General features: G+C 40.5%; 1 protein-coding gene across 1 annotated transcript; it reads right to left on the bottom strand.

Annotated features, from left to right (window-relative positions):
* Window positions 1-220: 220 nt before the first annotated feature.
* Window positions 221-10,453, bottom strand: cdr2l (cerebellar degeneration-related protein 2-like). The gene is made up of 5 exons (XM_037791708.1): window positions 9,975-10,453; window positions 5,938-6,050; window positions 3,433-3,581; window positions 2,779-2,943; window positions 221-2,073 (listed from the first exon to the last, which is right to left on the bottom strand). The coding sequence occupies exons 1-5, from the start codon at window positions 10,051-10,053 to the stop codon at window positions 1,137-1,139; spliced, it is 1,443 nt and encodes a 480-aa protein (XP_037647636.1). The 5' UTR covers window positions 10,054-10,453; the 3' UTR covers window positions 221-1,136.
* Between the last annotated feature and the right edge of the window lie 1,861 nt (window positions 10,454-12,314).

Genomic DNA, 12,314 nt, shown 5'->3' with positions numbered 1-12,314 from the left:
AGAGAGCAAGCAAGCGAGCAACCGAGAGAGCAAGCGACTGAGAGACCGACAGAGAGCGAGCGAGCAACCGAGAGACCGACAGAGAGCGAGCAACCGAGAGACCGACAGAGAGCGAGCAAGCGAGTGACCGACCGAGAGAGAGCGACTGACTAATTCTAGTTCAACCTGCTGTATGACTTGATTCGTTGACTCCCTGAGCACTTACAGAAAAAGAAAGCGGTCGATACATTTCTCATTTTAATCAACAGAAAACAATTTGAATGACCTACAAGAACAACTTTGACAATGTCGTAGCACAGCGTAGAACTGATTATGTCGTCATGTCTGTAATGATCATAAGAATCCCTGAAACAGACCATTCCCCTGTGGCTCGTAATGCATGCTGTAAAAACCCCACAGAGGCATCTCATCTCCTTCTCCAGATAACTTATAATAACCCATGTAAGTAAACAAATCAAACACATATGCACAGTACAATTTGGCAGCAGTCTTGAAGGATTTGTACCAGCCAACTAATTCAAAATACACACACACACACACACAGTCAAATATCACTCTGTTGCGTCTTTAAGCAACCTCAAGCTGGTTGAAAGCTTGTGTGATTTTAGTTTCTACCTGCTTTTAAAGACTTATTTAGCACTTAGTGTTTATTAGACAGATACATGCTTCAAATGCCATAAGCAGTTTCAAAGCCAATGGCTTATTTTTTTTAATATAATAATTATTTGGCTTAATTATTGTTTTACATTAATAAAAAATAATAGTTAAATAATTTCTCTATCAGTACATCAATTACAAATACTACACCACACACTAGACTGTCCTAAGACCAAAACAAACCCCATCCTTCTGATTATTTGTCTGTTATGGTCACTCAGAAAAAGGCATTTCATCCACATCAACGATCTTGATGACCACATTCACGACCCGTGTCGTCAAATATATTTGGCAGTTTCAGATTAATCAGCCATCCACCGCTAACAATATGCATCATTAATTACCCAACTTCCGTGACTACTGGCATCCACCCATAGAGCCATAAGTGGTCAAATGTAAGACGAGAAGTCTTCAAAAAGGTAAATTAACTTAACCTTGTGCAGTCTGTTTTCAGTGCATGTATTACCTGCATCAGTAGCTCATTTGTTACTCTTTTTGCTCTTGGTGGAGCCCATGTCACTCTTGGTCTTCTGTAAGCGGGAGAAGATCTCTTTGAACAGGGCCTTGTACTCCGGCGTGTTCTGGCTGAGACGTTTGTCCACCTGCTCCACCTGCCTGCTGATCCCCTCCAGGGCTTCCGGTGTGGAGGGAGTTTGAGGGGGCGTGGGAGGGGCGGCGACAGCCCCCTGTGTCGAAGGCCCCGCGCAGATCATGCTGTACTCCTTCATGGAGGGATCCCTGGAGACGGGCCGCGAGGTCTGCGACCCGGCATGGCACAGGCTCTCCTCGTGACGCCGGCACTTCCCCAGCAGCCCCTCGTACTTTTCCAGCAGGGCGTGGTACTGCTCGTCCACCTCCCGCAGGATGGACATGCCGCGCTTGCGCACGCCGTTGGCATGGAGGGCGTAGCTGCCCTGACGCCTACCTGAGGCGTCGCGGGCTGAGATGGCGTTCAGAGCTGTGTCGCTGCAGCTTTTCCTCACGGGGCCTCCCTGCTGCCCTGCGCCCCCCGCCTCTCCAGCATCTCCATCACCTCCCTCCTCCAGTCCTATGCCCTCCTCTGGGGTGTCCGTCTCAGGGCCATTCCTGAGCAGCGTCTCTAGGCCGTCTTCCATGTCCCCGATCAGACACACCCTGGACTTCCTCAGCTGCTGCATCTCCTGGAGCTCGGCCTCGAGCTCCTGAACCCGCAGCTGGCATCCCTCTGCTCCTAAGAGACGCTGTTCCAGACGCTCAAACTCCTGCAGCACGGCGGAACACTCCCGCTCGGCGTCCTCCCTCTGGGACCGCTCTGTGGCCACAGTTGAGCGCAGGGAGGAGACAATGTCTCTCAGGCGCTCATTCTCCTCATCCACTGGTCGGGTCTCAGCCAGGTCCACACTACCCGGGTTGGCCAACAGGAAACCATCTTCATACCTGATGAAAGGAAGTGTTGCATCATTAAGTGAGCTGGAGTTCAAGCAAAATTTGTATGATTGTACAGTTGTAAAGTATTAAACAATTAGTGCACCAACTTAAAAAGGCATTATAAAACCTATAATAAGTCATGAGATTATACCAATAACTGTAGCCTGCCTTACAAAGGAAGAGAGCAGTAACCACAGAAACAGAGGAAAACCAGGTTTAAAGTTTGAAGGCCCTTACCAAACTGTGTAACAGATACTGTATATAAGTTATAAACTTATGCCTTTTTTCAAAGTATTTTTTCAGACTACACAAAACCTAAATAAAACATTAGATATTAATGTAACACTCTGTTTGGCCAATTGCAGTATATACAAAAACTGTCATCTTCAGTTATCTTGTCCATTTTATCTAATGAGCTAGTTTAATAGATTCATCTTTAATTACATACATTTAAATATGGAATTTTAAGGTAACTTAAGTGCATCAAATCATGTTAATTCCACTATAGTGTGCAGTTACTGCTACTCTGCTAAACTAGACTAGTTAGTTCAGCTTGTTTTTAAACTTGGCTTTGTAGTTCTTATGAATTTCCCCACCCCCCCTTATACATTTGACAGTAAAATAATTTCTATGTTAAGGTACGATATCAAAATGTTAGTCAAATTTCTCAGCTCATACTGCACATTAGAACATAATCTCCTGACAGTTAGTGACCTTGGCGCAGTGCAGAGCTCTTTGAGGCAGGGGAACGAGTGCACAGTCTTGCGCCGTTCCTTCTTCTCTCTGCGGACCCTCAGCTCCTCCAGAGTCCGCAGCTCCTCCACCCGACCCGTCAGGCTGTCCACCTGACCGTGCAAGGTCTCCATGGTGCCTGTCAACCTGTGCACACGGACAAATGTTAGTTCGGTGCTCGTTATGTCATTATTATTAGGTGACTTCATTATTCTCTCTTTGTTGAGCATACCGTTCTCCTAAAGCTACGGCAAGCAACTGTTACAACATAAAGAATGTGAAGGAGCATATTTAGAAAGAACAGAGGAAGCCATTGAACCCTTTAGCATTAAGACCACTAATATGATTTGTAAAGACCTTCGATCCCCAATTATGTAATTGCTAAAGAGAGCAGAAATGTTAAGTCCTCCATAGTTGCTCTGGTAGAGGGGATGGCCTGTAAACACTTCAGCAAAAATGTGGAGCGATGTAAATGACAAAGCTACTTTCTGGTATTAAGATGTATCAATGTACCAGCCTCTAGTTGGTTTATGCTGTTTTGGCTTCAAACCATCCCTTTTTGATGTGATGATGATGACGATGGTGATCTTTGACATCAATTTTGTTACAGACATGTTTTTTTTTCAGTCACATCACCTGTCTATTTTCTGCTGCGAGGCCTTGCTCTCCAGCACCAGTTTTTCATTGGTGATCTCCAGCTCTCTGGCGGTCACATCCAGCTGTTCGTACACCTTTGCGTGCTGCTCGTTCATCTCCCTCAACATTTCCAACTGCTTGGACAGGTACTGCAAGGGAGACAAGTTTAAGATTAAAATGACTTGATTAGTGACTAAATGAATCTTCAGTAGTTGATCTAACGCATTGATTCCCAATCTCAGAATGGGGGTATGTGTAAAGATTGTGAAGTATCTCATTTTGAAAAAATAGAAATCTGAATTTGAATAATGATATACTGACTTCTTTTTCGACTACTATACTATGACTTTTTTTCGACAAACTATACTATAACTTATTATTTTTTCAACCTACTATACTATGACTTTTTTAATTTTTTCGACATACTAAACTATGACTTTTTCGACACACTGTACTATGATTTGTTTTCGACATACTATACTATGACTTTTTTATTTTTTCGACATACTATACTATGACTTTTTTTTTTTCTAAACTGACTTTTTTCAACATACTATACTATGACTTATTAATTTTTCAACCTATTATACTGACTTCTTTGACATGCTATACTATGACTTTTTTTTCTCGACATACTAAGCTTACAATGTACTATGATGCTTTATGACTTTTTTCATTTGACAAACTTTACTATGACTTTTATTATTTTTTCAACATAATATGCTTACTTTATTTTTCAACCTACTTTACTGATTTTTTTTTACATACTATACTATGACTTTCTTAATTTTTACGACACACTGAACTATGACTTTTTTATTTTTTGACAAACTATACCATGACTTGTTTTCGACATACTATACTATGACTTTTTTCTTTTTTCGACATGCTATACTATGTCTTTTTTTAACATACTATGACTTTTTTTAATTTTTTCGACATACTATACTATGACTTTTTTTTTGACAAACTAATGCGACTTATTATTTTTTCAACCTATTATACTGACTTTTTTCTACTTCTACTATACTATGACTTTTATTGTTTTTTTCGACATACTATACTATGACTTTTTTCGACATTCTATAATATGTCTTTTTTTTTAAACATACTACACTATGACTTTTTTTTATTTTTTTCGACATCCTATTTTTTGACATATTATAATACGACTTATTTTTTTAACCTACTATACTGACTTTTTTTGACATACTATACTATGACTTTTTTATTTTTTCAACATTCTATAGTATGACTTTATTTTTCGACATACTATACTATGACTTATTATTTTTTTCAACATACTATACTATGACTTATTATTTTTTTAGACATACTTTACTATGTCATTTTTTTTATCCACATGCTATAGTATGACTTTTCAATTTTTTCGACATGCTATACTGTCTTTTTTTTTAACATACTACACAATGACTTTTATTTTTTCGACATACTATACTATGACTTCTTGTTTTACATACTATAATACGACTTATTATTTTTTTCAACATACTATACCTTGACTTTTTTATTTTTTCGACATACTATACTATGACTTTTTTAATTTTTCAACATACTATACTATGACTTATTATTTTTTCGACATACTATGCTATGACTTTTATTATTTTTTCGACATACTATGCTATGACTTTTATTATTTTTTCGACATGCTATGCTATGACTTTTTTAACATACTATGACTTTTATTATTTTTTCAAGATAATATACTGACTTTTTTTTTTTTCAACCTACTATACTGACTTGTTTTTGACATACTATACTATGACTTTTTCTTAATTTTTCGACAGACTGTACTATGAAGTTTTTTATTTTTCGAGAAACTATACCATGACTTGTTTTCCACATACTATAATATTACTTTTTTTTATTTTTTTCGACATGCTATACTATGACTTTGATTATTTTTTCAACCTACTATATGTCGAAAAAATTAAAAGAGTCATAGTATAGTATGTCGAAAAAAAAGACCATAGTATAGTATGTCAAAAAAAAGTCACAGTATAGTATATCGAGAAAATAAAAAAGTCATAGTATAGTATGTCGAAAAAAATAAAACAAAAGTCATAGTACAGTATGTCGAAAAAATAAAAAAGTCATAGTATAGTTTGTCAAAAAAGTCATAGTATAGTATGTTGAAAAATAAAGAGTCATAGTATAGTTTTACGAAAAAAAGTCCTAGTATAGTTTGTTGAAAAAATAAAGAGAATAATATAAATATACATTTTGACAGTTTGACAGTTTTTGTTGTTGTTTTAAGTTATTCCTTTGGATTTGTATAATGTGTCTGCAGCTGAGTACACTCAGCCAGGCTCCGGACTAACAAGGATGAGGTGATGAGGTGACAGATTCCGTAATTTCACCAATCCCTTCATGTCCACAGAATAAACACTTCTGGTCCTCCTCGCTATTTTTTTTATTTTTTAATTTGTTTTCCAATGCTCCATGTTTTACAAGAATTAGCTGAAAAATGTACATGCATACCTCTATCTCTTGCACTTGCTCCTCATTGTTGATGTACATCTGTTGTAGAGAGTCCTCCAGCTCCTTGTTGCGTTCCAGAAGGGTCTTGCCGAGCTCGGCTGCCAAGTGCAGGTCTGACAGGAGCCAAGAAAGAAAAACAGACATAAACAGCAGAAAGTGGCGAGAGTGTTGAGCACAGGAGTTCACCGCACGTGTGTCCGACTTCTTCTTGTCTTCTAGAAGCACTCAATGCAGCTGAGGTGCATTTTAGGTATTGATGTGTGCATCACTTCTTGCACTTGAACCCTATACCTGATCAGGAAACATTTATTTAAGAACATAACATCCTGTCATTAATTAAACCCCTTAAGGTTTCTGATATCCTGATTTTTCTGGGCTGTTACTCTCTCAAGATGCAAGAAACGTTTTGTAGGAACTGATTAATCCGAAGGTTCCTATTTAAAGCTATTTTACTATCAACACACTTTCATCATAATAAAAAAAAGATAACAGGCATTCAAACAAAGTTTAAAGCATCCAAGTACAACATGTTGAAAAGAAAATGATGGACCTCACAGATCATATTGATACAAACCTGGGGGGGGGGGGGGATCTGAGCAGTGATCAGTGATAACACCACAGACACCGCCCTCACAGTTGCTGTTATTTTTTAACACAGCTTGAAGCATACATTATTCATCTCCTCTGGTGAAAAGAAGCCTAGCTGGACTTGAGTAGGAGGAGGAGAATCCTGCTGGCTCTGCATACTTGGGAGCCCATAACAACACAGCACTGGAGGAGTGGAAAGACGGGAAGAAACAGAGAGAGCCATTGACACCCATTACTGGACATGAATGCAGTGTTTTACCACCACAGTGTTGGGCGTAAGCAATGACAGGAACACAGACACACATCATCATCGTAGGTGTGAAACACAAGAGATTAGATGTGATTTACTGTTACTGTACGCCTGAATGCAGCTGGAATCCCTCGGTTTTATCATTAGCTCACACGCCTGTGCTGTATCTTGTTATATTTGCCTCCAATGCTGTCGATGTAGACAGGGACAGGCTGTAACTTCCTGTTTCAACTGATAACACTGGTCTAAACCGCAGAGTGATAATGAGCTGAGTGAGAGTGTGTGAGGCGAGAGCACAGCGAGCCTTCAACCCCCCCCCCCCAGGTCCAACTCAGTCACAGCTCTGTTTCTGTTCCTGAGGGCCGACACGTGCCGAGTCTTAGTTATGTAATTTTCAGAATTGTGCGCACGGATGAGAGGAGCAAGAGGCTGTGCTGAGGAAATACCAATCACCAGACACCTAACGACACAAAAGGCTCTGTCACATCACAAAGATAGTCATGGCATCTATCCATGGCTGTCCTCACGGTCAATCACAGGTTCCTCTGATGACACACGCAAACCAAACATGACATCACCGACACCACCATCCGCCCAGACACTAGGGGTGGGAAAAAAACATAGATTCACCTATGTATGTATCGCGTTTTTAATTTTTTTTTACGATTTTGAAATAGATTTTTTTAATGCCAGAATCTATATATTTGCTTCATTTGAGTTTATGTGGAGGTAGAAGGAAGTTACCACTTTTATTGTTGTAGTCTGAGTAACATGACATATCAGTTCCGTATCCTTCAACCAAAACAAACAGTAGACGGCCGGATGTAGGGAGCAGAAACCGGCAGATACGACAGAGCAGAAAAACAGTGGAGGGTCTGCGTGTATATGACCTGCAGTGATAAACACTACACATCCAGTAAAGTATGGAAACACTTTGGGTTTCACACATTGCCGGAAAAGCAGAGCTAGACATCACAGCTAAAGCTGCATGCTAATTATCATGGACAGGAAACGTTATCGTATTGCAGTAACGTGTTGTCAAGCCAGCCGTGAGGGAAATGTCTTTATTCTTTGATTTTTGGGTTGCTGGAAAAAAACGTAATAAATAATACCTGACAATGACTGACATATATCTGACTTCAGGACATCTCTGATTACATACTTGCTGAAAATCAAACATTTTTACTGTATTCATTTAGATATTTTCCAAAGTAAAAGTCCCTAGAAGTGTATGATTCAACTTTTCCCCATGGTCTAGTGTTAAAAATGTAAAAAATTGCAATAAATCATAATATCGAATCACAATATTTATAGAATTGTAATACTTGCAGAATCGCAATACTTAAAAATCGCAATACATATCAAATCGGCACTCAAGTATCGGGATAGTATCGAATCGGTAGATAGGTGACTGGTGTCAGCCCTACCAGACACACTTCATATGTTTGCAAGATCATAATGAACAGAGGGGTCAACAAATCTCCGAGCTGAGAAGTTACATAACAGCAGCATTTCTGGGGCAAAATCAGGCCCGACTTTGAGCCCACGCAGGATGACGTGTGCTTGAAGCCTCCAATCTGACCCTAAAGCCTGGAATCTCTGATCCCGACTAAGGAGGTCCAGTCTGGGGCTCCCTAATCAGATCAGCCAGGGGCTTAATGACTTCAAGCTCCAAGCTGAATATTGCTAAGATGACATACAGACAGCATGGCGACACACACACACACACACACACACACAGCAGAATCCACCTGCCTGTCTGCTCTCTGACCATGTACAATGCAATGATGAGACACAAAGCTGCTTTAGTTCTCTGGGTCAGCAGGTAATCAGGGGATGGGGTGATAGTGAGGCCGGCTCTGCAGAGCGACACACTCACCAGGATACACATATCTCCTCGGAGAAGCTCTGTCCATGGAAGTGCATCCATTTAAGTCATTACTGAGAGGGCCGAGAACACACTGCATTACATTATGCATCAGTGAGAAAGCAAAGCACTTCCGACTGCCTTACATGTTCAATTAAAGCTTCAGTAGGTAGAAATGGAGCAAATATGATTAAAAAAAAGTTATTTTTATAAAACAATCGCTATATCCTGACAGTAGTGCATGAGACAGATAATCTGAAAAAAAACCATGTGATTTTTGTGTCCTCCGGTGCTCCTAATGGAATCTGCAAGATTTCACAGACCGGAGGAAAACAAACAATCGGAGTCGAGGTGGAGCCTTGCCGTCTCTGAGCAAACTCCAACCAAACGGTCAAACTAGGCAGCGCTGATCAAATATGAATCAATATTCAGTTACTGTAATGCCTATTTCTCTCTTCAAATGTTTTCAGAAACATCTCTTAGTGTACTGTTTAGCTGTAAAATGAGAAAGTTTGTGACCCGGCAGCCATGTTGAGATCAGTTGAGGAAATATCAAGCACCGCCCACCAACTGGAGCACAGACAATAGGAACGCCATCTCTGAAATGGCCTGCAATTCGCAAAAGTCTCCCATCACGGATTATTTAAAGCCTGAAAACAGAGCCATGAGGAGATGCAGAAGTCTAGTTTTCTCTCAGAACACCTGAATTACAATATGCTGAAAGGTTATTATGGAATTGCCCCCCATGATGCCAAAAATATACTGCCTACTGCCACTTTAAGGCCTGTTTTGAGGTGAAAAATAGTCACCAAATCAATCACATCTCCAGAATTCAGGAAATGTTCTCCCTTTCACCCCCCTCACACAGCCTAATTAATGCCACCACTACCTCCCCCACAGATTTCACATCCCTCTGTCACCCAGCCCCTCAACTGAAAGATTTAAAAAAGAAAAAGACAAAGAAAAAACTAGGAGGAGAGGAGTGATGGGATGTAAGATGTGACCCTGCAAAAAGGGAGATGAAACAGAGACAACATTCACTCAGTCAGACAGACTGACAGACAGCAGGACTATTCTGGGAGACATCACTGACAAGATCAAAAATAATTGGCAGAGGAAGCCAGCAGAGATCCAACACTGGATGCAGAGACAGACAGAGACATGGGTTTACAGTTTTCATAGTGCGTGCACTCGTGCATGAAATGTGTTTTTACAGTGAATGCAACCTCCTCCCTGCTTTCCATCCATCCACCCCCTCCTGCCAGAATCCATCTCTCCTAAAAGCCCAGTGATTGTGTATGGGGCATTGTTAACCCAGGAGGAAGATCTCACCTTGCTCCAGGTCCCTCTGGTCGTACCATGGCTCCTCTTCCTCCGTGACAAACTCCTCCATCCTGCCTGCACGGAGCATCGATGCTGATCAACTTCTTCTTGTGATCTTGCTAATTCACGGACTGCTCGAGCGGAAGTGACAACAAACAGCAGCGGAGCAGCCTCCCAGAGTGTGTAACCCTTTGAGACAAAAACGACTTAAAGACAGCAACCCGGCAGCGCACCTGCTCCTTGAAGCGTCTGCAGATCTGAACCAAACCTCCTGATCCCACCGGTCACTCCTGACATGAAACAGCAGCAGTCAGAGTTAGTGCCACGGTGTTTCTGCTGTGTTTGTCTCATCATCAGTCCATGATGAGCAGCTGGGCCCTGCAGACAGACGCAGGTTGTTCAGCTCAGTGGCGGAGTGCTGCTGCTGCTGCTGCGTTCAAGTGCTGTCGGAAATGCTGAATAGCATGTGGGCACTTTAAAGCTGCAGTAGGCAGAATATTTTTGGGATCATTTAGCAAAAGAATTCCATAATAACCTTTCAGCATATTGTAATTCAAGTGTTCTGAGAGATAACTAGACTTCTACACCTCCTCACGGCTCTGTTTTTTAGGCTTTAGAAAATCTAGCCCGTGACGGGAGACTTTGACCAATCACAGGTCATTTCAGAGAGAGACAGCGTTCCTATTGGCTGTGCTCCGGCCATGTGAGCGGTGCTTGGTATTTCCTGAAGAGATCTCAACATGGCTGCCGGGTCACAAATTTTTCTCATTTTACAATTATAATTATAACTATAATTTTTATAAAACGGTCACTATATCCTGACAGTAGTGCATGAGACAGGTAATCTGAAAAAAATCATGTGCTTCTGTGTCCTCCAGTGCTCTTAATGGCATCCGCAAGATTTCACAGATCGGAGGAAAACAACCAATCAGAGCCAAGCTGGAGCCTGCCCTCTCTGAGCAGCTTTCAATCACTCGCAAACTCTCAAAAAAAGGGGGAGTCCAAGGCACTCTTCTGGCAAAAAATAAAAATAAAAAGCCTTTATTCAAATGGCTATTTCATGATGAAATGCTAAAAACAATGCTGGTACATGTTCAGATTGGGTAACAATCCACGCGTACAGGCACAAACAGCCTTCTTCACAAACTCTGTTCAAATGGTCAAACTAGGCAGCGTTGATCAAATATGAATCAATATTCTGTTACTGTAATGCCTATTTCTCTCCTCAAATGTTTTCAGAAACATCTTGTAGTGTACTGATTATCTGTAAAATGAGAAAGTTTGTGACCCGGCAGCCATGTTGAGATCAGTTGAGGAAATACCAAGCACCGCCCACCAGCCGAAGCACAGCCAATAGGAACAGTCTCTCTCTGAAATGACCTGTGATTGGTCAAAGTCTCCCATCACAGATTTTTCTAAAGCCTGAAAACAGATCCATGAGGAGGTGCAGAAGTCTAGTTTTCTCTCAGAGCACTTGAATTACAATATGCTGAATGGTTATTATGGATTTTTTTCCCCAATGATGCCAAAAATATTCTGCCTACTGCAGATTTAACTCTTTATCCTGCTGCTGCAGCACTGCCTTTTACAAGTTGTTTTATTACTGCGTTTGAATACTGGTTTGGTTTGACTCCATCATCACTGATTGGTGAGGCTAATTAAAGGTGCTCTATATGAGATTGGGAGCATTTTGATTGCCTCCGCACGGCTCCAAACATGGCAAACAACAACAACAGTGCTGACAGTTGTTTACATGTGGGGTAATCTCATAATATCCCGAACCGGAGGGTGGGTGCTATGCTTCCGCTGGAATACTACCTAAACCCAGATTTACTGTGTGGTTTGATTACACACATTTGTTTAGAAATATGTTACATACAAACACAAAACTGAAATCACGAAAGTCCCCAATATTAAATAATAACGGCAGATCCATTTGAATGCCCTTATCGTGACAGTTAATATTATTTTTAGTGGTGCATATTGCCCACACATTTTCAATTTAATCAGCACAATCCAATTGAAGCAAAGAAAGTCTGTGTCGGGTTGGCAATTCAGCAAGAAAGAGTCATATTTTTTCTCACAAGTTAGGCTCTGAAGAGCTAATTTCACTTCTTGTGTTTGTCTTTTTGAAATTATGATTTTGCGGGAAATAAAGTTGTATTTTTTTTACTGTATTCTATGAGTTTCTTCATTATTAAGGCTTTAAGAATATGTTTAGCAGCATGTTTGTTGCACTCATTACATTTAATCCTCAAAGGTTTCTCTTTAATGGGACACCGGTGACACTACTGCCATGTTTTTCTCATTGAATTTAACAACCCTTCTTTGTCATTGTCTGGATGTAGG

The sequence above is a fragment of the Sebastes umbrosus genome, chromosome 14 (genome assembly GCF_015220745.1).
Source record: "Sebastes umbrosus isolate fSebUmb1 chromosome 14, fSebUmb1.pri, whole genome shotgun sequence".
NCBI lineage: Eukaryota > Metazoa > Chordata > Actinopteri > Perciformes > Sebastidae > Sebastes > Sebastes umbrosus.
This window is presented reverse-complemented; position numbering and strand designations above follow the sequence as displayed.